The 26,046-nt window shown below is 44.4% G+C and overlaps 1 protein-coding gene across 40 annotated transcripts in view; it reads left to right on the top strand.

Annotated features, from left to right (window-relative positions):
• DEPDC5 (DEP domain containing 5, GATOR1 subcomplex subunit) overlaps window positions 1-26,046 on the top strand; it is a 178,989-nt gene that overhangs the window by 23,729 nt on the left and 129,214 nt on the right. For all 40 annotated transcript variants that reach the window (XR_010117147.1, XR_010117142.1, XR_010117141.1 and 37 more), the window contains 7 exons: window positions 1,620-1,689; window positions 7,706-7,784; window positions 8,613-8,674; window positions 16,864-16,933; window positions 17,893-17,965; window positions 22,752-22,855; window positions 23,726-23,800. Coding sequence is in view for 31 of the 40 variants with exons in the window: in XM_063623482.1 (XP_063479552.1) it covers window positions 1,620-1,689; window positions 7,706-7,784; window positions 8,613-8,674; window positions 16,864-16,933; window positions 17,893-17,965; window positions 22,752-22,855; window positions 23,726-23,800 (533 nt within the window). In the remaining 9 variants the exon portion in view is untranslated. The remainder of the gene's footprint in view (window positions 1-1,619; window positions 1,690-7,705; window positions 7,785-8,612; window positions 8,675-16,863; window positions 16,934-17,892; window positions 17,966-22,751; window positions 22,856-23,725; window positions 23,801-26,046) is intronic.

The following is a 26,046-nucleotide window of genomic DNA, read 5'->3' as shown; positions in this document are numbered from 1 at the left end:
TGGGATTCTTGCCTAGACCAGTTTCTTTTCAGGCTGGTCAGGTCTGAAAGCCACGCTTTGCTTTTTCTACTGTATTATTAACTTTTTTTTTTTTTTGAGACTGAGTTTTGCTCTTGTTGTCCAGGCTGGAGTGCAATGGCACGATCTCGGCTCACTGCAACTTCGCCTCCCGGGTTCAAGTGATTCTGCCTCAGCTTCCTGAGAAGCTGAGATTATAGGTACCCACTACCACACCCGTTTAATTTTTTTGTATTTTTAGTAGAGATGGGGTTTCACCATATTGGCCAGGCTGGTCTTGAACTCCTGACCTCAGGTGATCCACCTGCCTTGGCCTCCCAAAGTGCTGGGATTACAGGCATGAGCCACTGCACTCATTCTCGTACTATCTACTTCTTGCCCTCAAAAATGCATGGAGGAAAAAACATCAATCCCAAAAATGTAATACCAAGTTGCTATTAATTAATTTATTATTATTATTATTTTTTGAGACAGAGTCTCGCTCTGTTGCCCAGGCTGGAGTGCAGTGGTGCGATCTTGGCTCACTGAAACCTCCGCCTCCTTGGTTCAAACGATTCTTCTGCCTAAGCCTCCCTAAGTAGCTGGGACTACACGTGCCACCATGCCTGGCTAATTTTTGTATTTTTAGCAGGGACGGGGTTTCGCCATGTTGGCCAGGGTGGTCTTGAACTCCTGACCTCAGGTGATTCACCCACCTCAGCCTCTCAGTGTGTTGGGATTACAGGCATGAGCCACTGCACTTGGCCCTAATTTTTTTTTTTTTTTTTTTTGAGACAGAGTCTTGCTCTGTCACCCAGGCTGGAGTGCAGTGGCGCAATCTCGGCTCACTGCAACTTCCACCTCCTGGGTTCAAGCGATTCTCTTGCCTCAGCGTCCTGAGTAGCTGAGATTACAGGCGCTTGCCACCATACCCAGCTAATTTTTTTTTTTTTTTTTTAGTAGAGACATGGTTTCACCATGTTGGTCAGGCTGGTCTCGAACTCCTGACCTCATGATCTGCCCTCTGTGGCCTCCCAAAGTGCTGGGATTACAGGTGTGAGCCACCAGCCACCACACCCGGCCAAGAAGCCCTTCTTTAGACCTATATGTGGGCTCCCAGATTAAGAGCTCCTGTTCATGTTCAGTATAGTATGAGAGTTCCTTATATTGGATAATCTGCTCATGGAGTTCTCTGGAAATCTGTAACCAGTCAGGCCATTTGAGTATAAATAGCAGAGCCACCTGAAGTTGCCCCTAATTCTTCTTGGTTTGTCTTATTTTTATTTTTTGAGACAGCGTCTCACTCTGTTGCCCAGGATGGAGTGTAGTGGCATGATGTTGGCTCACTACAACCTCCGCCTCATGACTTCAAGCGATTCTCCTGCCTTAGCCTCCTGAGTAGCTGGGACTACAGGCATGTGTCACCATGCCCAGCTAAATTTTAGATTTTTAGTATAGATGGGGTTTCACCATGTTGTCCAGGCTGGTCTCGAAGTCCTGACCTGAGCTAATTCGCCTGCCTTGGCTTCCCAAAGTGCTGGGATTACAGGCGCGAGCTACCACACCAGGCATGTATTGGTTTCATGTAAGACTTGTAATAACTTGTGTGTGTATTCTTTCAGAGCACAGGCTGGTGAGCTGTGGGTTAAGAATGAGAAGGTCATGTGTGGTTACATCAGTGAAGATACCAGGGTAAGATTTATAAAATGCTTTTTCGGTTTTATTTCTCCATCCCATTATGGCTAAGTCCTAAAATCAAAAATAAAACAAGGGCGGGGCAGGACACCAAGGTGGGCAGATTGCTTTATCTCAGGAGGTCAAGACAAGCCTGGGCAACATGGAGAGACCCACCTGTACAAAAATTAGCCAGGCATGGTGATAGGTGCCTCTGGTCCCAGCTATTCAGGAAGCTGAGGTGGAAGAATTACCGGATCCCAGGAGTTCGAAGCTGCAGTGGGTCATGATTGCATCACTGCACTCCAGCCTGGGCAACAGAGCAAGACCCCATCTCAAAAACAAACAAAAAACACAAACAAACAAAAATCTGCTAAGCTCTTGACTGCTACTGTTCGCCCACATGGAACTAGTAATATCAAGTTCTCCTGAAACTGTTTTACAGTTGGATTTCTCCAGTTTGGAGTTGATCTTCATTTTCTTCTGAAGGGTCTGTTTAATGTCAAACAGAGAGCTAGAGTATCTGGCCTGCAGAATGCCATGCCCACTCATACATAGCAAAAGTTAAGCCCCATGGAAGATCATGTCATAAACATGAAGGGAGACCTTTGCCAATGAATGTTACCCATGCTGGTAAAACTATATATCTACCTTTTCTCGTTCCCATCTCCGTGCCTTCTCTGAGAGCAGTGGTTTTCAACCAGGGGTGATTTTGCTCCCTTCAGGGGTCTTTTGACAATGTCTAAAGACATATTTGGTTGTCACACTGAGGAGTCCTGCCATTGGCATCTAGTGAGAATCCTGCTAAACATGCTACACGTCCAGAGCAGGCCTCCAGAGTGAAGAGTTATCTGGCACAAAATGTTAATATATTATGGGGGTTGTCTTGTGCATTGTGGGATGTTTAGCAGCATCCCTGGCCTCTACTCACTAGATGCCAGTATCACCTACCACCCTTCACCCTACAAATCTACAAGTTATGACAGCCAGAAATTTCTCCAGACATGCCAAATGTCCCCTGAAAGGTAAAATCACCCTTGGTTGACACCCAGTGTATCCTTAGAGGGAACCATTCCATGAACTTCATTTTTATAATTTCCTGTTGTTTATATTGGATGTATTTACATTGTTTGTAAATACATGTATGTTTGTGCGTGTGTGTATACACATGACCCAATTAATTGCCAGAGTACTCACCATAATCGTGCCTTTGCTTTCCTGCAAAGGTATCTGAAAAGTGAGACTTACCTAGTTTATAAATGCTGGGGTGAAGAGTATTCCAGGCAGAGGAAACAATTTTCAGAAGTCAGTGTGGTGGAAGTATTGCAGACAGGTAGGGAGAATGATGTTGGTGAGGAGATAGGCAGGTTCCAGCCAGTTCATGCAGGGCCTTCAAGGTGGTTAGAAACAGTTTAGAGTTTTTCTAAGGAGAATTAGAATCCATTGATGGGTTTTAAGTGGGAGAGTGATACTTGAATTATGCTTTTAAGAGCTCACTACTCATTCAGTTGTGTTTTGTTGAATAAAACCCTCCAAATCACCAGCTCTAATGGCCAAAGGTCAACTTTTCCCTGTCATGTAAAAGAAATCATGGGTATGTAATTCATGGTTGGTACAATAGTGTCACTATTATTGGTGTCCTTGTGTCTTATTGTTCTGCTATCCTCAGGGTAGGGCTTCCATGATCCACCTAGAGCTGATATAATCACCTCCATATTCCAGGCAGAGGAGAGAGGAAGGGAAGAGAGACAAGAGAGGTGTACCTTCCCACCAAGTCAGCTTCCTTTATGGACACAACACTTCCATTTAAATCTTAATGGCCAGATTTTAGTCACTTGTAGCTGCTGAGGAGGCTGGGAAGTTTTGTCTTTTGGTTAGGTCTCTTGCCTTCCAGAGTAGAATCAGAAGAAGGGAAGAATGGATAGGCATTTAGCATTAAGTGCTGCAGCCCTTCTGGCTCTGGTATAGAGAGTTATTTCCAGGGTCAAGAGTAAAAGCAGATAAGTGAGTTAGGAGGCCCGCTGTAGTCTAGCAAGAAAATGGTGTGGACTAAAGTGAGAGCTATAACAATGGAAGGATGTGGGCAGGTATGAGACACATTTCTGGATACGGTCCACAGAACTTGCTCATAGATTGGATGTGAGGAGTGAAGGAAAGAGAAGGACTGAAGAGCTAGATAGATGGTGGTGCCATTTATGAGATGGGGAAGACGGGGAACAAGCAGATTGGGGAGATTAGGAAGCGCCGTTTGGGAGAAGTCTTTTGGACGCCTGAGTGGAGGAATCACTGGAAGCAATTGAGTCTGGAGTTCTCTTCATCACTTCTCCCATGTGTTGTTCCCCACTGCCCCCCAGGGTCCTCGCCATGCAAACCACTCATTGTTCCCCAACATGCCACCTTCTCTTTTGCCACCTTGCACATGCTGCCCTCTGTAGACTGGGGTGCCTAGACCCTGCCTTTCCCCTTCCCAAGCCACTCATCCAGGTCTCAGCTCTAGTCTCAGGATTCCCTGCTTCTGGAGAGCCTTCCTGGTCCATCAGGCTGGAAGTACCTCCATGGCACCCTGAATCTGTGCACTCATTAGCAGTTCCCACACTGCAGTAGGCAAGCTTGCTTGTGTGCCTTGTCACTGGACTGTGTGTGCCCTCAGAGCAAGGACTGCATCTTTAACCTTTATATGCCAAAGTTCTCTGGCATGTCTACTGGCACCTAGTAGTCTCTCAAATGTTGGTGGAGTGAAATATTAGATAGGCTCCCCTGCCTCAAGAATTCATCATCTGGGCCGGGCGCGGTGGCTCACGCCTATAATCCCAGCACTTTGGGAGGCCGAGGTGGGCGGTTCACCTGATGTCGGGAGTTTGAGACCAACCTGACCAACATGGAGAAACCCCGTCTCTACTAAAAATACAAAATTAACCAGGCTTGGTGGTGCATGCCTGTAATCCCAGCTACTTGGGAGGCTGAGGCAAGAGAATCGCTTGAACCCCGGAGGCGGAGGTTGGGTGAGCCAAGATCACGCCATTGCACTCCAGCCTGGGCAACAAGAGCGAAACTCCGTCTCAAAAAATCAGAAACAAAAACAAAAACAAAGAACTTATTATCTGATTAGAGAAACAAGACTTTCAGGTTTTCCATTTAATTAATTATTTTTGAGATGGGGGTCTTGTGTTATTCAGGGGTCCTTCCTGGGCTCCAGCAGTCCTGTTTCAGTATCTGGGATTACAGGCACCTGCCACCGCACCCATCAGAAAAACATGAGTTTATTTTTATTTATTTTATTTATTATTATTATTATTTATTGAGATGGAGTCTCTCAGTGTTGCCCAGGCTGGAGGGCAGTGGCGCGATCTCGGTTCATTACAACCTCCACCTCACGGGTTGAAGTGATTCTCTTGCCTCAGCCTCCTGACTAGCTGGGACTACAGGCACTTGCCACCACACCTGACTTTTTATATTTTTAGTAGAGACGGGGTTCCACCATGTTGGCCAGGCTGGTCTCAAACTCCTGACTTCAAGTGATCCGCCCACATCAGCCTCCCAAAATGTTGGGGTCACAGGCGTGAGCCACCACGCCTGGCCAAAAAAATATTAAGTAAGATGGGGCTGGACATGGTGGCTCACGCCTGTAATCCCAGGACTTTCGGAGGCCAAGGTGGGGGGATTGCTTGAGCCCAGGAGATTGAGACCAGCCTGGGTAACAGAGGGAGACCCCATTTCTAAAAAGAAAAATTTAGCCAGGGGTAGTGGCCCACACCTGTAATCTCAGCTACTTGGGAGGCTGAGGCAGGATGATCACTTGAGCCCAGGTGTTTGATATTGCAGTGAGCTATGATGGTGCCACTGCACTCCTACCTGGGAGACAGAGTGAGACCTTGTCTCTACAAACAGACAGACAAAAACAACTTTAATTATTAAGAACCTTGCGGCCGGGCGCGGTGGCTCACGCTTGTAATCCCAGCACTTTGGGAGGCCGAGGCGGGCGGATCACGAGGTCAGGAGATCGAGACCACGGTGAAACCCCGTCTCTACTAAAACTACAAAAAAAAATTAGCCGGGCGTGGTGGCGGGCGCCTGTAGTCCCAGCTACTCGGAGAGGCTGAGACGGGAGAATGGCATGAACCCGGGAGGCGGAGCTTGCAGTGAGCCGAGACTGCGCCACTGCACTCCGGCCTGGGCGACAGAGCGAGACTCCGTCTCAAAAAAAAAAAAGAACCTTGCATATTTATTATTATAACATTTAGACAATATAGCCTATATTTCTGTTCATTTCTCTGAAAAAAATTTTTTTTTTTGAGACGTAGTCTCACTCTGTTGCCCAGGCTGGAGTGCAGTGGTGCGATCTTGGCTCACTACAACCTCAGCCTCCTGGATTGAAGCGATTGTCCTGCCTCAGCCTCCCCAGTAGCTGGGATTACAGGCGCTCACCACCATGCCTGGCTAATTTTTGTATTTTAGTAGAGACGGGGTTTCGCCATGTTGGCCAGACTGGTCTCCAACTCCTGACCTCAGGTGATCCACCCACCTCAGCCTCCCAAAGTGCTGGGATTACAGGCGTCAGCCATCGTGCCCGGCCAGGAGCTTCAGTCTTTAGGGAGCAGGTCTCTAATGAACTAAAGGAGTGTTAGAGATTTACATTTTACGTTCCCTCTAAACTTCATTAGAGGCTTGTGGAGGAAAGGCTCTGTGGTATAGCATACAGGGCTAGAAAACCACTTACGCTTTTCCTTGAGGCAGTCTGAGTGTAGTGGAAGTACAATGTGAATTATAATTTATTAAACTGGCAACTCATCACCTGGCACATCTTAGCCCAAGTTCTGTCTCCGTAATGAGATTTCCATAACTTTCCCAGGTAGATTCACTGCCCTTTCTCCTGCGTTTCATGTGTAAATCTTCACAGAACCTTTGTATATGTTGCAATGTTTTGCATGTTTTTATCTTGTACTGTAAGCTCCTAGAGGGTAGGGACCAGATCTTATTTTCACTGTCTCTGAAACAGAGCTCAGAGTAAAAGCTCAGTGACTATTTAAATGAAACAAAGAATGCTTGGATGAAGTTTGTTTTTAGAAGTCCCAAGTCATGGCCCCGAGCTGTGGCTCATGCTTATAATCCCAACACTTGGGAGGCAAAGGTGGTGAGAGGTGAAGCCAGCTGGACTTCCTGGGTTGAGTGGGGACTTGGAGAACTTTTCTGTCTAGCTAGAGGAATGTAAATGCACCAATCAGCGCTCTGTGTCTAGCTAAAGGGTTGTAAATGCACCAATCAGCACTCTGTAAAATGGACCAATCAGCCCTCTGTAAAATGGACCAATCAGCAGCACATAGGTGGGGACAAATAAGGGAATAAAAGCTGGCCACCCCAGCCAGCAGCGGCAACCCGGGTCCCCTTCCACATGGAAGCCTTGTTCTTTTGCTCTTCATAATATATCTTGCTGCTGCTCACTGTTGGTGAGCAAAGGTGGTCCGTGCCACCTTTAAGAGCTGTAACACTCACCACGAAGGTCTGCAGATTCATTCTTGAAGTCAGTGAGACCAAGAACCCACCGGAAGGAACCACCTCCGGACACAGTGTGAGGATTGCTTGAGCCCAGGAGTTTGAAACTACTTTGGGCAACGTAGGGACACCCCCTCTCTACAAAAAATGACAAAAATTTTGTGGCCTGGTGGTGCACTCCCATAGTCTCAGCCACTTGAGAGGCTGAAGTGGGAGAATCGTTTCATCCTGGGAGTTTGAGGCTGCAGTGAGCTGTGATTGTGTCACTGCACTCCAGCCTGGGCGGCAAGAGTGAGATCCTGTCTCAAAACAAAGGAAAAAAAGAAGTCTAACATTGCAAGATTCTTTTATCATTGCTTTAAAAAAAAATTGTGGTTAAAAAGCCTATCATGAAATTTACCATCTTAACCATTTTTAAGTGTATAGTTCAGTAGTGTTAAGGACATTTATACTGTTGTGAAGCAGATCTTCAGAACTTTTTCATCTTACAGAACTGAAACTCTATATGGCATTGCTTTTTAATACAATTGTGTTTTTATTTCAGGTGGTGTTTCGTTCTACGTCGGCTATGGTTTACATATTTATTCAGATGAGCTGTGAAATGTGGGATTTTGATATTTATGGTACTGTGTCTAAGTGCTGATTGTAACTGCTAAGGGGAGAATTTTCTGAAACTGCAAATGCTAATTCATGAATGCCCAGGGTCCCCCACATCATCTTCTAACAAACTTTAAATATCATTGTGAGAATAATCATATTTGGAGGGTAGAGTGTTTTCTCATTCTGAAGATACACTGCTTTTTTCAATAATCAAATTTTTTTCAAACTGCATTTTATGTTGAAGCCATAGCCTCTTAGTAGTGAGGCAGATATTAAATTTGGCTTCAAAAAATAAATAAATAAATAAACTTGGCTTCTTAGAAAGTTGAGAATGAAACCACTTTGTACAGCTGGCTTTTATGATCTTGTTTTAAGATGTACAAAACAGACCGGGCACAGTGGTTCATGCCTGTAATCCTAGCACTTTGGGAGGCTGAGGCGGGCGGATCACCTGAGGTCAGGAGTTGGAGACCAGCCTGACCAACATCGGGAAACCTTGTACCACTAAAAATACAAAAATTAGCTAGGCGTAGTGGCGGGCGCCTGTAATCCCAGCTACTCGGGAGGCTGAGGCAGGAGAATCACTTGAACCCGGGCGGCAGAGGTTGCAGTGAGCCAGTATCATGCTACTGCATTCCAGCCTGGGAGACAAAGCGAGACTCCATCTCAAAAAAAAAAAAAAAAAGGATGTACAAAATACACCTTCTTTTTGGTCCCCTTTCTTATAGAAGAAATTGCAAGCAATTTACTTAGGGAATTGCTTAAAGAAGAATTTACTTAGAGAAGAAATTGCAAGCAAGAAATAAAGATTGTTCCCATGTTCTCATCCTCTTTTCATTGTTTCTTTTCAGGGGATTTGTATTTTGAGAAAGCTGTGAATGGTTTCCTTGCTGATCTATTTACCAAGTGGAAGGTACATTTCTTCTTACACACTAAGTCTTATTATGTAAACATTACTCAATACAGATTTTTAAAATGCACTGTTTTTATTAAATTGCCCTAAATTGAGCTATTTTAGCTAAAACCCAGACCCCAGATTTAAATTACCCTAATAATCTCAATTTATGAGAATTTATGAAAAACACAAAGCTAACATCACACTCAATGGTAAAAGACTGAAAACTTTACCCCAAGATCAGTAACAAGGTAAGTATGCTTACTTTTGCCACTGGTATTCAGCATTATGCTAACCAGAAGTTCTAGACAGACCACCTAGGCAAGCAAAAGAAATAAAAGGCATCCAAATCGAAAAATAAGTAAAACTATTTCTATTCACAGATGTGATCCTATATGTAGAAAATCCTCAAAATCCACAAAGTATTAGAGCTAATGCATTCAGCAAAGTTTCAGGATACCCAGTCAACACACAAAATCGATTATAGTTCTATATACCAGCGATAAGCAATATGAAAGAATAAAATACTTAGAATACTAATACTTAGAATACTTTACCCTGGGAGCTGTAAGACTGGTCTACTAAAATCTGTAAAACACTATGAAAGGAGTTAATGAAGACCTAAGTAAATAGTAAGATAACCTGTGTTCACAGGTTGAAAGACTTAATATTGTGAATTTGGCAATACTACCCAGAGCAGTTTACAGGTTAATGCAGTTCCTATCAAAATACCAGTGCCTTTTTTTTTTTTTTTTTTTTTTTTTGCTGATCCTAAAATTCATGTGGAATTGCAAGGGATCCTGAATAGCCAAAACAATCTTGTAAAAGGGGAATGAAGTTGGAGGACTCTCACTTCCTAACTTCAAAACTTAACTAAAACCCTCAATCATCAGAATAGTGTGATATTGGCATAAGGATAGATATATAGATCAATGGTGAGATACCATCTCACACCAGTTAGAATGGCCATCATTAAAAAATCAGGAAACAACAGGTGCTGGAGAGGATGTGGAGAAATAGGAACACTTTTACACTGTTGGTGGGACTGTAAACTAGTTCAACCATTGTGGAAGTCAGTGTGGCGATTCCTCAGGGATCTCGAACTAGAAATACCATTTGACCCAGCCATCCCATTACTGGGTATATACCCAAAGGACTATAAATCATGCTGCTATAAAGACACATGCACACGTATGTTTATTGCGGCACTATTCACAATAGCAAAGAGTTGGAACCAACCCAAATGTCCAACAACGATAGACTGGATTAAGAAAATGTGGCACATATACACCATGGAATACTATGCAGCCATAAAAAATGATGAGTTCGTGTCCTTTGTAGGGACATGGATGAAACTGGAAAACATCATTCTCAGTAAACTATCGCAAGGACAAAAAACCAAACACCGCATGTTCTCACTCATAGATGGGAATTGAACAATGAGAACTCATGGACACAGGAAGGGGAACATCACGCTCTGGGGACTGTTGTGGGGTGGGGGGAGGGACAGCATTAGGAGATACACCTAATGCTAAATGACGAGTTAATGGGTGCAGGAAATCAACATGGCACATGGATACATATGTAACAAACCTGCACATTGTGCACATGTACCCTAAAACCCTAAAGTATAATAAAAAAAAAAAAAAAAAAAAAAAAAAAAAAAAAAAAAAAAGATATATAGATCAATGGAATTGAATTGAAACCAACCCGTACATCTATGGTCAGTTGATTTTAGACAAGGGCATCAAGTTCATTTAATGAGAGAAAGAATATTCTCTTCAACAAATTATTCTGGAACAACTGAATGTCCATATGGAAAAGAATGAATTTGGACCCTCACCTCAAATTATATATGAAATGTAACCAAAATGAATCAAAGACTTAAATATAAGAGCTAAAGTCGGCTGGGTGCGGTGGCCCATACCTGTAATCTCAGCACTTTGGGAGGCCCAGGTGGGCGGATCAGGAGTTTGAGACCAGTCTGGCCAACGTGATGAAACCCTGTCTCTACTAAAAATACAAAAATTAGCCAGCCGTGGTGGTTGGTGCCTGTAATCCCACTACTCAGGAGGCTGAGACAGGAGAATCGCTTGAACCTGGGAGGTGGAGGTTGCAGTGAGCCAAGATTATGCCACTGTACTCCAGCCTGAGCAACAGAGTGAGACTCCATCTCATAAGTAAATAAATAAAGAGCTTAAATTATAAAACTGAGCCAGATGTGGTGGCTCATGGGTGGCGGAAGTGGGCAGATTGCATGAGCCCAGGAATTCCAGACCAGCCCCGGCAATATGGCAAAACTTTCTTTCCACAAAAAATACAAAAAGTTAGCTGGGTGTGGTGGCTAAAAAAAAAAAAAAAAAAAAGGATTTTCCTTATTTTTAAAAGTTTTATTTTTATTTGTTTTATTTATTCTTTTTGAGACGGAGTCTCACTCTGTTGCCCAGGCTGGAGTGCAGTGGTGTGATGTCAGCTCACTGCAACCTCCGCCTCCCAGGTTCAAACAACCTGAAAAAAGGAGTTGAATTTTTTTTTTAAGAGACAGGGTTTTGCTCTGTCCTGTCACCCAGGTTGGAGTGCAGTGGTACAATCATACTGTAACCTCAAATTCCTGTGCTCAAGGGATCCTCTTGCCTCAGCTTCTTGAGTGGTTGGGACGATAGGCATTTGCCAACACAGTCAGCTAAAATTTTTGTTTTTATTTTTGTAGAGACAGGGTCTCGTTTTGTTGCCCGGGCTAATCTTTAACTTTTGTTTTCACGTGATTCTCCCACCTGCCTCAGTTCTCCACCTGTTCAGTTCTCTTGCCTCACCCTCCTGAGTAGCTGGGATTACAGGTGCTCACTACCATGCCTAGCTAATTTTTTGAATTTTTACTAGAGACAGAGTTTTACCATGTTGGCCAGGCTGGTCTTGAACTCCTAACCTCTGGTGATCCGCCTGCCTCGGCCTCCCAAAGTGTTGGGATTACAGATGTGAGCCACCGTGCCCAGCCTAAAAAGTTTTATAATTTTTTTTTTTTTTTTTTTTTTTGAGGCAGGGTCTCACTGTCACCCAGGCTAGGGTGCAATGGAGAGATCATGGCTCACTGCAGCTTTGGCCTCCTGGGCTCAAGTGATTCTCCTGCCTTAGCCTTAGTAGCTGAGACTACAGGCATTTGCTACCACACCTAGCTAATTTTTTGTATTTTTTTCTAGAGACGGGGTTTTGCCATGTTTCCCAGGCTGGTCTCAAACCCCTGAGCTCAAGCGGTCACCCACCTTGGTCTCCCAAATTGCTAGGATTACAGATAGAACCACCATGCCTGGCTGGGAAATTCATATAACCTTGAATTTGGCAGTGGTTTCTTAGATATAACACCAAAAGCACAACATCCAAATTAAAAGCAGTTGAATCAGACTTCAAAATTAAAAACTTTTGGCTGGACGCGGTGGCTCACTCACGCCTGTAATCCCAGCACTTTGGGAGGCCGAGGTGGACGGATCACGGGGTCAGGAGATCGAGACCATCCTGGCTAACACAGTGAAACCCCATCTCTACTAAAAATACAAAACATTTAGCCGGGCGTGGTGGCGGGCGCCTGTAGTCCCAGTTACTCAGGAGGCTGGGGCAGGAGAATGGCCTGAACCCAGGAGGCGGACCTTGCGGTGAGCTGAGGTCGCGCCACTGCATTCCAGCCTGGGTGACAGAGCGCAACTCCGCCTCAAAAAAAAAACAAAAAAACTGCTGTGCATCAACGGACATTATCAAGAAAGTGAAGAGGCCAGACATGCTGGCTCACACCTTTAATCCCAGCACTTTGGGAGGCTGAGGTGGGAGAATCACGTGAAGCCAAAAGTTCGAGTAACCCAGACAACAAAACGAGACCCTGTCTCTACAAAAATAAAAATAGAAAAAAATTAGCTGGCTGCATTAGCAAATGCCTGTAGTCTCAGCTACTCAAGAGGCTGAGGCGAGAGGATCCCTTGATCACAGGAATTTGAGGCTACAGTATGATTGTACCACTGCACTCCAACCTGGGTGACAGACAGAGCAAGACCCTGTCTCTTAAAAAAAAAAAAAGAAGACAACCCACAGAATGGGAGAAAATATTTGCAAATTATCCTCTGATAAAAGTCTGGTATCCAGAAAATATGTAGAACTTCTATAACTCAAGAACGAAAAGAAAAAAACCCTAATTGACAAATGGGCAAAGGCTGCCCCATTCTCCATGATGTGATTATTTCACATTACATGCCTGTGTCAAAACATCTCATGTACCCCACAGATATAAACACCTACTATGTACCCATAAAAATTAAAAAATAATTAAATTAAAAAAAACAAATGGACAAAGGACTTGAATAGACATTTCTCTAAAGAATATATATGAATGTCCAACAAGTACATGAAAAGATGCTCAAGATCATTAGTCATTAGGAAAATGCAAACTAATACCACAGTGAAATGCCACTTCACACCCACTAGGATGACTGGTTTTTTTTTTTTTTTTTTGAGACAGAGTCTCGCTATGTTGCCCAGGCTAGAGTGTGGTGGCGCAATCATAGCTCACTGCAGCCTTGATCACCTGGGCTCAAGCCATCCTCCCTCCTCAGCCTCCTGTAGTAGCTAGGACTACAGGCATGTGCCACTATGCCTGGCCAATTTTTTTTTTTTTTGGTGGAAATGAGGTCTCACTATGTTATCCAGGCTGATCTCGAACTCCTGAGCTTAAGTGATCTTCCCACCTTGGCCTCCCAATGTGCTGAGATTACAGACATGAGCTACAGTGCCTAGCCTATGTTTTTTTTTTTTTTTTTTTTTTGAGACAGAGTTTTGTTCTTGTTGCCCAGGCTGGAGTATAATGGTGTGATCTCGGCCCACTGCAACCTCTGCCTCCTGGGTTCAAGCAATTCTCCTTCCTCAGCCTCCCAAGTAGCTGAGATTACAGGTGCCCACTACCACGCCCAGCTAATTTTTTTGTGTTTTTAGTAGAGACAGGGTTTCACCATGTTGGCCAGGCTGGTCTTGAACTTCTGACCTCAGGTGATCCGCCCGCCTTGGCCTCCCAAAGTGCTGGGATTACAGGCGTGAGCCACCGCAACTGGTTCCATATTCTTTATTTTATTTATTTATGTATTTTTTGAGACAGAGTCTTGCTCTGTCGCCCAGACTGGAATGCAGTGCTGCGATCTCGAACATGGCTCACTGCAACCTCCACCTCCCAGGTTCAAGCGATTCTCGTCCCTCAGCCTGACGAGTAGCTGGGATTATAGGTGTGCGCCACCTTACCCTGCTAATTTTTGTATTTTTAGTAGCGATGCAGTTTCACCACATTGGCCAGGCTGGTCTCGAACTCCTGGCCTTAAGTGATCTGCCCACCTTGGCCTCCCAAAGTGCTGATTACAGGCCTACCCCATATTCTTGACAGCATTATTCATATTAGCTAAAAAGTAGGATAACACAAATAACAAATGTCTGTCAGCTAAAGTATAAATAAAATGTATATCCATACAATGTAGTATTATTCTGCCATAAAGAAGAATGAAATATTAACACATGCTACAGCATAGATGAATCTTGAACACATGTTAAGTGAGAGAAGCCAGACATAGTGGGTCAAATACAAATCATAAGATCTTATTTATATGAAATGTCCAGAATAGGTAAATATATAATATAGAGATTAGTGGTTGCCAGGGATTCAGAGTGGGGAGTGACTGTTTAATCAGTCTGGGATTTCCTGTTGGGGTGATGAAAATGTTTTGGATCCAAATAATGGTGATAGTTATACAACATCGTGAATGTATTAAATGTCACGATGGCAATATTTATATGTATTTGCCACAATTAAAAAATTATTTCATTCAATTATCTCACCTTGATTTCACATGAAAACGTTTTGATGAAAAAGTATTTGAAGTCACATTATGTAGTGTAAAAGAGTAGAGTTTGGATTAAGGCAGGCTGGGTTTTAAATGATCTCATCAGCTTGCTTTTTTTTTTTTTTTTTTTTAATTAAGAGGGTCTTGCTATGCTGCTTAGGCTGGTCTTGAACTCCTGGGCTCCAGGGATCCTCTCACTTCGTCCTCCTCAGTAGTTGAGACTACAAGCGCAGGCCACCACGCCTGGCTGCTTAGCTTTTTGATCTCCAAGGATTAGTCTCTGAGGCTCCATTTCTTCAACTACAAAATGGAGATAATAATAGACCCTCTCACCACATCACTTATGAGTTGAGACACTCCATGCCCATATCAGCCCATTGTGAGCCCGTTGTGTTTTCCTGTATATCACTTGCACTAAAATTAGGTAAGAGTGCTGAGTTTGGAGCTCTTGGAGTCCAGTGAATTAATTGGTAGTCAGTGAAGGTCTGCTGTTTCCTAGCACTCTGCTCTGGGTACTGTGGCTCGTATTTAGGAATTTCTGTGCACTTGAGATACATCCATGAAATGTGCATTATATTATGTGCCTTATACAGTGAGCGCTGAATTCTGTAGTCACTAAGCATACTTAGGATAAAGATGGGGTTGGTCAGTATAGGCTGTTGTCTTCAGAGACCCAGGAGGAACTGAAACTGCGCTTGCTAGCTAACTGGTACGAGCCACTTTTCATATTCATCTGTAAACACCCTACTTCCAGGATATTGATCTCCAGACTCCATGGAAATGTTTGTTCTCATTAGTCCCTTTCCCTGTCCAAAGGTAGTTCTTTGCCTTGGCTGATACCGCTGAGTCTGGAGCAAACCCCCACCCTCATCCTATGAGACTAATAGGGTGTGGGAGTGCCTTTGATTCTTAAATCCACCACCATGGGTGCTGTTCTTGTTCCCTAGACCACAATTCTGCAGAAATTAAAAAATACTGTAGGCCTGGCATTGTGGCTCATGCCTGTAATCCCAGCACTTTGCCAAGGCAAGTGGATCACTTGAGCCCAGCCTGGGGATTATGATGAAACCCTGTCTCTCTTTTTTTTTTTTTTTTTTTTTTGAGACAGAGTCTCGCTCTGTCGCCCAGGCTGGAGTGCAATGGCACAATCTTGGCTCACTGCAATCTCTACCCCCTGGGTTCAAGTGATTAGCCTACCTCAGCCTCCCGAGTAGCTGCGATTTCAGGCGTGAGCCACATTGCCTGGGTAATTTTCCTACTTTTAGTAGAGACGGAGTTTCGCCATGTTGGCCAGGCTGGTCTCGAACTCCTGACCTCAGGTGATCCACCCGCCTCAGCCTCCCAAAGCACTGGGATTACAGGCGTGAGCCACCACGCCCAGCCGAAACCCTATCTTTACAAAAAATGCAAAAATTATCTGGGCCTGGTGACGCATGTCTGTAGTCCCAGCTACTGGGGAACTAGGAGACAGTCACCATTACTTACTGCTGATTTGCAGTTTTCCAATGACTTTCCACATTCCTGGCACTTTAGATAACTTTTCCAAGGTCACATAGTGGCAAGTTTCAGGGCCAGGACTCCATCTAGGTCTTCTGACTCTTGGCAGTGCTCTGTCCCCTGCACTGTAGCCTATAATTACATGAAGCTATTCAATACTGTGCACTGCTGCTGAGCTGCCTGGATTAAGAATATTATGTGCAGCTGGGCGTCACACCTGTATGTAATCCCAGCACTTTGGGAGGCCGAGGCAGGCAGATCACTTGAGGCCATGAGTTCGAGACCAGCCTGGCCAACATGGTGAAACCCTGTCTCTACTAAAAATACAAAAATTACCTGGGTGGCCCGCCTGTAATCCTAGCTACGTGGGAGGCGGAGGCAGGAGAATTGCTTGAACCTGGGAGGTGGCGGCTACAATGAGCCGATATTGTGCCACTGCACTCCAGCCTGGGCAACTGAGTGAGACTCTGCCTCAAAAAAAAAAAAGGGCCGGGCACGGGGGCTCACACCTGTAATCCCAGCACTTTGGGAGGCCGAGGCAGGCAGATCAGGAGATCGAGACCATCTTGGCCAGCATGGTGAAACTGCATCTCTACTAAAAATACAAAAATTAGCTGGGCATGGTGGCGTGCGTCTGTAGTCCCAGCTACTCGGGAGGCTGAGGCAGGAGAATTGCTTGAACCCAGGAGGCAGAGGTTGCGGTGAGCCAAGATCGCGCCTCTGCATTCCAGCCTGGTGGCAGAGTAAGACTCCATCTCAAAAAAGGAATACTACGTGCATGCAGTCTGCTTCATAGTGAAGTAAATGAAACAAATTTCAACGCTGTTGTTCTCTACTCATGCTTAGGAGAAGAACTGTAGTCATGAAGTGACAGTGGTCCTGTTTTCTAGAACTTTCTATGATGCAAAATCTGTTGGTGAGTAACTCTTTCTCTCCTACAGTTGTTTTTTTGTTAAGCTTCCCCCAACCCCACCCCAGCTATTTCCTTTCGTTTTTTTCCTCGTTGCACTTTTCCACCCTTCCCATCTTTTCTGTTACGGGGACAGTGTAAAAGGGAAAGTAGCACAGTCCATTAGTGGATGCAAGAGGTCTGTAGGCTGTGATTCATCTTAAAACCAACTTAATAGATACAGAGTTGGCTGGGCGCAGTGACTCACGCCTGTAATCCCACAACTTTGGGAGGCTGAGGTGGGCGGATCACCTGAGGTCAGGAGTTGAAAACCAGCCTGGCCAGCATGGTGAAACCCCATCTCTACTAAAAATACAAAAAATTAGCCGGGTGTGGTGGCATGCACCTGTAGTCCCAGCTACCCAGGAGGCTGAGAAAGGAGAATCGCTTGAACTCAGGAGGTGGAGGTTGCAGTGAGCTGAGATCTTGCCACTGTACTCCAGTCTGGGTGACAGAGTGAGACCTTGTCTCAAAAAAAAAAAAAAAAAGACAGTTATCTTTATTTTATTTTTTAATATTTTATTTTATTTTATTTTTTAATTTTTTTTTTTGAGACGGAGTCTCGCTCTGTCGCCCAGGCTGGAGTGCAGTGGCGCAATCTTGGCTCACTGCAAGCTCCGCCTCCCGGGTTCACGCCATTCTCCTGCCTCAGCCTCTCCGAGTAGCTGGGACTACAGGCGCCCGCCACCACGCCCGGCTAATTTTTTGTATTTTTAGTAGAGACGGGGTTTCACTGTGGTCTCGATCTCCTGACCTCGTGATCTGCCCGCCTCGGCCTCCCAAAGTGCTGGGATTACAAGCATGAGCCACCGCCCCCGGCCATCTTTATTTTTTTGTGATGCAAATCTTTAACCCAGAAGAGGAAGCTGACAAAACTGAATTTCTCTTCTCAATCTGAACTGCATACTCCGTTTTCTCTATTTCAGATGAATTTCCTGAAATAAACCGAGCCTCAATTCTACAGGATCACAAGGGGAGATTCTATGAAGACTTTTACAAGTATGTTTGGGTGCTCTGCTATACTATTTATATATTTATTAGTTTTTTCTTTCCTAACTTCAAAAAAAGTCAGGCTGGGAAACATGGCGAAACCCTGTCTCTACCAAAAAATACAAAAAATTAGCCCCTTGTGGTCCCAGCTACTTGGGAGGCTGAGGTGGGAGGATCACTTGAGCCTGGGAGATGGAGGTTGCAGTGAGCTGAGATCACACCACTGCACACCAACCTGGGAGAGAGTGAGACCCTGTCTCCAAAAAAAAATAAATAAATAAATAAATAAATAGATAAATCTTTTAATTTTGAAATGATTTTAGATTTACAGAGAAGTTTCAAAGATAATACAGTTCCTGCATGCTGTTTGCTCTGTTTTCTCTAATATTAACATTTCATAACCAAGTTACATTTGTCAAAACTAGGTTAACATTGGTACATTATTATTAAGGAAATTCAGATGTTTTTTAGATTTTAGCACTCGTGTACTTGCCGTCTCCAAGATATCACATTGCATTTAGACCTTCTAAATGTTTTATTGTGAAAAATTTCAACATTCAGAAGAGCAAATAATATAATGAGCCCATATACCCAATACCTGAATTTAACAGTTATTATTTTGTCATATTTGATTCATCTGTTTTTTTAGTGCCACTAAGTAAATTATCAATATTGTAATATTTTATTCCTATACATATTCAAAAAAGGCATTTTTATATCTGACCACAATATCATTATCATGTTTAATGTTATTATTATTATTATTTTTTGAGACACAATTTCACTCTCTCGCCCAGGCTGGAGTACAGTGGTCATGTAAGCTGACTGCAAACTGCCTCCCAGGTTCAAGGGATTCTCGTTTCTCAGCCTCCCGAGTAGCTGGGACTACAGGTGCCCGCGACCATGCTTGGCTAATTTTTTTGTATTTTTAGTAGAGATGGGGTTTCGCCACGTTGGCCAGCCTGGTCTCAAATCCTGACCTCAGGTGATCCACCCACCTCGGCCTCTGAAAATGCTGGGATTACAGGCGGGAGCCACCTTGCCCAGCTGACACCATTATCTAATTGAGATGATTATCAGATAGTAATAGTTACTGTTTTTACGGGACTTAACATGAATGGGTTACTCTTCTAAGCACTTTACATGCCTTGATTTATTTAAATATCACAGCATCCCTGTGGGATAGATACCATTACCCCATTTTACAGATGTGGAAATTTGGACACAGAGTTTCAGTAACTTATCCAAAGTCCACGAAATGTTAAGTGGTGGAGCATGGACCTGACACAGTCAATCTAGTTCAGAGTCGATGCTTTTTGACCACTGTATTCCTCAGCCTCAAACGGATTATACTTTAAATTATTTGTTGATCTTTTGTTGGGGGATCCTGTACCCCTAGGAGAATTTTATGAAAGTGATGGGCCATCTGTTGTACTGATACCTCTACTCATCCCCTTATGCAGATGAATTCTGCATACTTCTAATTCAATGAATTCCAGGAACTGTGAGAGCTCTTTTGACTTAGCAGTATATGCAGTTTTATCTGTATAATGAATATGAATTAATTTGAGCATAATCAGTTATACAAAATACTATATAAGGCATGAATATGAATATATGAGTTATGAATGTAGATTTATAGGTGTATATGACTATATATTTTTAATATATGAAAGTTTATGTCATTAAAAAGTCATCCTCAACATTTTTTAGATTGAGAGAAACTGGTTATCTTTTTCTTACTGCAAAAACAGTACAGGTTCATTTTAGGAAAATCACAAAATAGGCCACGTGTGGTGGCTGATACCTATAATCCCAGCACTTTGAGAGGCCGAGCCAGGCACATTGCCTGAGCTCAGGAGTTTGAAACCAGCCAGGGCACCAAGGAAAACCCTGTCTCTACAAAAAAATACAAAAACTTAGCTGGGTGCGGTGGTGTGCGCCTGTAGTTTCAGCTACTTGGGAGGCTGAGGTGGGAGGATCACTTGAGCCTGGGAAGTCGAGGCTGCAATGAGCCAAGATCATGCCACTGCACTGTAGCCTGGGTGACATAGTGAGACCCTGTCTCAAAAAAAACAAAACAACAACAACAAAAGCACACCAGTATAGTTCAGTAGAGAGGAATTCAAAGCACACTCAATTCCATCTCCCGAATATAGTCTTCATTACTTTGGTGAATCAACCCCTATTATCTGTATTTAGGGGAAAAATTAGTTTTCACAGAGATGTGGTCACACATTCCATGTGATTTTTTTTTTTTTTTTTTTTTTTTTTTTTTGAGATGGAGTCTCGCTCTGTCGCCCAGGCTGGAGTGCAATGGCGTGATCTCGGCTCACTGCAATCTCCGCCTCCCTGGTATAAGCCATACCCTGCCTCAGCCTCTGGAGTAGCTGGGATTGCAGGTGTCTGCCATCATGCCTGGCTAATTTTTGTATTTTTATAGAGATGGGGTTTCACCATCTTGGCCAGGCTGCTCTTGAACTCCTGATCTCAGGTGATCCACCGCCCTTGGCCACCTAAAGTGCTGGGGTTACAGGCATGAGCCACTGCGCCGGGCCTCCATGTGATTTTTTTTTACATGTTTTATTGTTTTTATTTCTTTTTGAGACAGTGTCTCACTGTCACCCAGGCGCTGGAGTGCAGTGGTGCAATCTCAACTCACTGCAAACTCCGCCTTCCAGGTTCAAGCAGTTCTTCTGCCTCAGCCTCCTGAGTAGCTGGTGTGACAGGCACCCGCCACCATGCCTGGTTAATTTTTGTATTTTTAGTAGAGACAGGGTTTCACCATGTTGGCCAGGCTGGTCTTGAACTCCTGACCTCAGGTGATCCACCTGCCTCGGCCTCCCAAATTGCTAGGATTACAGGCGTGAGCCACCATGCCTGGCCCATGTGGTTCTCTTTTTATATGTTTTAAACCTTCGTTTTCTTTAATTTCCTTTTTTTTTTTGAGACGGAGTTTCGCTCTTGTTGCCCAGTGTGGAGTGCAGTGACACGATCTCAACTCACTGCAACCTCCGCCTCCCGGATTCAAGCGATTCTCTTGCCTCAGCCTCTCGAGTAGCTGGGATTACAGGCATGCGCCACCACACCTGGCTAATTTTGTATTTTTAGTAGAGACGGGATTTCTCCATGTTGGTCAGGCTGATCTCGAACTCCCAACCTCAGGTGATCCCCCAACCTCGGCCTCTCCAGGTGCTGGGATTACATGCGTGAGCCACCGTGCCCAGCCATAAACGTTCATTTTCTGCTTACTGTATCACAAATGCCAATCCATGTTAAACACACTGCTCCACAGTATCTTTTTTTTTTTTTTGAGGCGAAGTCTCGCTCTGTCGGCCAGGGTGGAGTGCAGTGGTGAGATCTCGGCTCACTGCAAGCTCCGCCTCCCGGGTTCACCCCATTCTTCTGCCTCAGCCTCCCGAGTAGCTGGGACTACAGGTGCCCACCACCACACCTGGCTAATTTTTTTTGTATTTTTTAGTAGAGACAGGGTTTCACCGTGTTAGCCAGAATGGTCTCTATCTCCTGACCTCATGATCTGCCTGCCTAGGCCTCCCAAAGTGCTGGGATTACAGGCGTTAGCCACTGCGCCTGGCCCACTATCATTTTTTATTTCTACATAGAAATTACATTGGGTTACTATTGTTGAAAATTGAGGTGACTTCCAGCTTTTCACTATTCTCAACAGTATTGCCAGTGAATATTCTTACAGATAGGTTTTTAAGCATATCCTTAGTTTTTATGATAAATTGCCAGAAATGGAGCCATTAGGTCAAAGGATAGTCTGTGTTTTAAAGGCTTTCTATTTGTACAGCCAGTGTATCCTCCAAAACCATTAAAGTAGAAGATCTTGTTTTCCTAGCAGCAATTTCTGTGTTGTCACCAACAGTGAATGCTCTTTTTTTTTGAGATGGAGTCTTGCCCTGTCTCCCAGGCTGGAGTGCAGTGGCGTGATCTCGGCTCACTGAAACCTCCGCCTCCTGGGTTCAAGCAATTCTCCTGCCTCAGCCTTCCAAGCAGCTGGGATTAGAGGTGCCTGCCACCACACCCAGCTAATTTTTGTATTTTTAGTAGAGATGGGGTTTCACTGTGTTGGCCAGGCTGGTCTTGAACTCCTGACCACCTTATCCACCTGCCTTGGCCTCCCAAAGTACTGGAATTACAAGTATGAGCTACTGTGCCCAGCCTCTTTTTTTTTTTTTTTTTTAATGCTTCTTTCCCAATTGGATTGGAAGAAAAATAAGCTCACTGAGTCTTTTTTTTTTTTTTTTTTTTGAGTCTTGCTCTGTCACCAAGGCTGGAGTGCAGTGGCGTGATCTCGGCTCACTGTACTCCAATTACACTCTTTTTGAAACCTTGTAAGGAGCCTGATGTTCTGTATGTAAAGTTGCTGTATTAGTCCATTTTCTCACGGCTGTAAAGACATACCCAAGACTGGGTAATTTATAAAGAAAAAAGGTTTAATTGACTCATGGTTCTGCATGGCTCAGGAGGCCTCTGGAAACTTAAATCCTGGTGGAAGGTGAAGGGGAAGCAAGGCATGTCTTACCATGGTGAAGCAGGAGAAAGAGTGAGCTCAGGGGAAACTGCGCCTTTTAAAACATCAGATATCGTGAGAACTCCCTCACTATCACAAGAAGAGCATGGAGGAAACCATCCCCATGATCCAGTTACCTCCCACCAGGTTCCTCCCTTGACACATGGGTATTACAATTTGAGATGAAATTTGGGAGGGGACACAGAGCCAAACCATATCAGCTACTCAGTATCCATTTTATGATAATACTCTTTTCAGAGTGGTGGTGCAGAATGAGAGAAGAGAAGAATGGACTTCACTTCTCGTAACCATTAAAAAACTCTTCATCCAGTATCCAGTGTTGGTGCGACTGGAACAGGCAGGTACTGCATTCATGTAATAGATGGTGTGGCGGGGAAAGGAAGTGTAGGAGGGGTCTGGGAGACAGAGGAGAGATTTGTGCTTATTTCTCTCCCATTGCTGTGTGTAGTTTCTGCTTTTGGTCAGATTTCTGTTTCCAGTTGGATCCAACTGTACATTTCGTATGCCGTAAGTTCAACAGTGTCCCTAATTCAGGGAGTGAGGCCTTGTGGAGCCAGATGCCTTCTTTTTTTTTTTTTTTGGAGACAGAGTCTCACTCTGTCACCCAGGCTGGACTGGAGTGGAGTAATTATACTATAAACCCCTGGGGCTGAAGCAATCCTCCTGCCTCAGCCTCCTGGGTAGCTAGGACGACAGGCACACACTACCATGCCCAGATAATTTTTCATTTTTTTGTAGAGACAAGAGTCTCGCTGTGTTGACGAGGCTTGTTTCAAACTCCTCGTCTTAAGCGATCTTCCTGCCTCCGCCTTCCAAAGTGCTGGGATTACAGGCGCGAGCCACCATGCTCAGCCGCCGCTTAAGAGTTCATCTTTCAGCCGGGTGCGATGTCTCATGCCTGTGATCCCAGCACAAGGCAGGCGGATCATGAGGTCAGGAGTTCAAGACCAGCCTGACCAATATGGTGAAACCCTGTCTCTACTAAAAATAAAAAATTAGCCTTGTGTGGTGGCGTGCGCCTGTAGTCCCAGCTACTCGGGAGGCTGAGGCAGAAGAATCACTTGAACCTGGGAGGTGGAGGTTGCAGTGAGCCAAGATCACGCCGCTCCACTCCAGCCTGGGTTACAGAGCAAGACTTCATTAAAAAAAAAAAAAAAAAAAAATTCGTGTTTCATGAGATGTTTTTCTTTCTCTTGCATAATTTGCTTCAGAGGGCTTTCCTCAAGGAGACAATTCTACCTCAGCACAAGGAAACTACCTGGAGGCCATCAATCTGTCATTCAATGGTGAGTAAGGATGCTGGCCATGAGCCAGCATCTTGCATACCACATGGCTATGTTACCAGAAAGGTGTCCTGATCCAGACCCTAAGAGAAGGTTCTTAAATCTTGCAGAAGAAAGAATGCAGGACGAGTCCACAGAATAAAGTGAAAGCAAGTATATTAAGAAAGTAAAGGAATAAAAGAATGGCTACTCCATAGAAAGAGCAGGGCATTCCTGAAAGCAAGAGGAGGAACACGTCCACTTTAGGTACAATGGTTGTTTATATATAACAAAGCAAAAAGTCATGGGGGAGAGGTGCTTTGCTGCAAGCACTCATGACAAAGAATTGTTCCTCTTTGTGTAACTGCTGTCTTTCTCAAGAATCTGTATTATTATCTTTAAAGCAAAACTTATTTTTTTTTTTTTTTTGAGATGGAGTCTTGCTCTGTCGCCAGGCTGGAGTGCAGTGGCACGATCTCAGCTCACTGAAACCTCCCACTCCTGGGTTCAAGCGATTCTCCTGCCTCAGCCTCCTGAGTAGCTGGGATTACAGGTGCGCATCACCACGCCCAGCTAATTTTTGTATTTTTAGGAGACATGGGGTTTCACCATGTTGGCCAGAATGACATTGATCTCCTGACCTCGTGTTCCACCTGCCTCAGCCCCCCAAAGTGTTGGGATTATAGGCATGAGGCACCGCACCTGGCTTTCCTTTTTTTTTTTTTTTTTTAAATATAAGTTCTGGGATACATGTGCAGAATGTGCAGGTTTGTTACATAGATATACATGTGCCATGGTCGTTTGCTGCACCTGTCAACCCATCATCTACATTAGGTATTTCTCTTAATGCTATTTTTTTTTTTAGGGGGGGTGGAGTGTCGCTTTGTCATCCAGGCTGGAATGTAGTGGTGCAATCTTGGCTCACTGCAACCTCCGCCTCCCAGGTTCAAGCGATTCTCCTGCCTCAGCCTCCTGAGTAGCCCTCAGCCTCCTGAGCAGCTGGGACTACAGGTGTGCACCACCACGCCCGGCTAATTTTTGTGTTTTTAGTAGAGATGAGGATTCACTGTATTGGCCAGGCTGGTCTCGAGCTCCTGACCTTGTGATCCACCTACCTTGGCCTCCGAAAGTGTTGGGATTACAGGCATGAGACACCACACCCGGCCTTTTTTTTTTTTTTTTTTTTTTTTTTTTGAGACAGAGTCTTACTCTGTCGCTAGGCTAGAGAGCAGTGGCACATTCTCCCCACTCAGTGCAACCTCCAACTCCCAGGTTCAAGCGATTCTCCTGCCTCAGCCTCCCAAGTAGCTGGGATCACAGGCACGTGCCACCACACCTAGCTAATTTTTGTGTTTTTAGTAGAGACAGGGTTGTACCATGTTGGTCAGGATGGTGTCGATCTCCTGACCTCGTGATCCGCCCACCTTGGCCTCCCAAAGTTCTGGGATTTCTGGTGTGACCCACTGCGCCTGGCTGCAAAACTTACTCCTAAACTAAGAATGCTTTGGTTGTTAAGATATTGGGACATCAGGGCATTTCCTGGGTCTATTAAGTCCTGAGTCTATTGGATAAACATTATTAACCTGTTCCCTTAACTGTAAACATCCTGTGCCTAAGAATGTCTAACCTCCTAGGAATGCAGACTAGCAGATGTGAGCCTCATTTTACCCAGCCCCTATTCAAGATGGAGTTGCTCCGGTTTGAAGGCCTCTGACAGCTATGCATGTCTCTTTATGAATGCCTGCAGATGCAGACCTAGGTGATGATGCCCCCACTCACCTACCCCCAAAGTTAATTTAAAGCAATAGCTTCTCATTGGATGGTTGTAATGACCAACATTTAGCTCTTGGGTCTTCTGTTGGCCAGTTAATTTGGTAGTCTCATTTGCTTCTCGTGGTCAGGAACTGGAAGGATCCTCCTTGGGTTCTTTGACTTACTCAAACTGTGTTATTATTTTCCACCCCATCCCTCAACTGCTTCTAGGTAATATTTTTTAAATCTACTTAAAAAATAAAAATTAAAATCTACTTTAAAAAAAAATTACAAAAGTGGCCAGGTATGGTGGCTCACATCTGTAATCCCAGCACTTTGGGAGGTCGAGGCAGATCACTTGAGGTCAGGAGTTCGAGACCAGCCTGGGCAACATGGTGAAACCCTGTCTCTACTAAAAATACAAAAATTAGCCAGCATGGTGGCACACACCTGTAATCTCAGCTACTCAGGAGGCTGAGACAGGAGAATCACTTGAACCTGGGAGGTGGAGGTTGTGG

This window comes from Symphalangus syndactylus, chromosome 18 (genome assembly GCF_028878055.3).
Source record: "Symphalangus syndactylus isolate Jambi chromosome 18, NHGRI_mSymSyn1-v2.1_pri, whole genome shotgun sequence".
Lineage (NCBI taxonomy): Eukaryota > Metazoa > Chordata > Mammalia > Primates > Hylobatidae > Symphalangus > Symphalangus syndactylus.
This window is presented reverse-complemented; position numbering and strand designations above follow the sequence as displayed.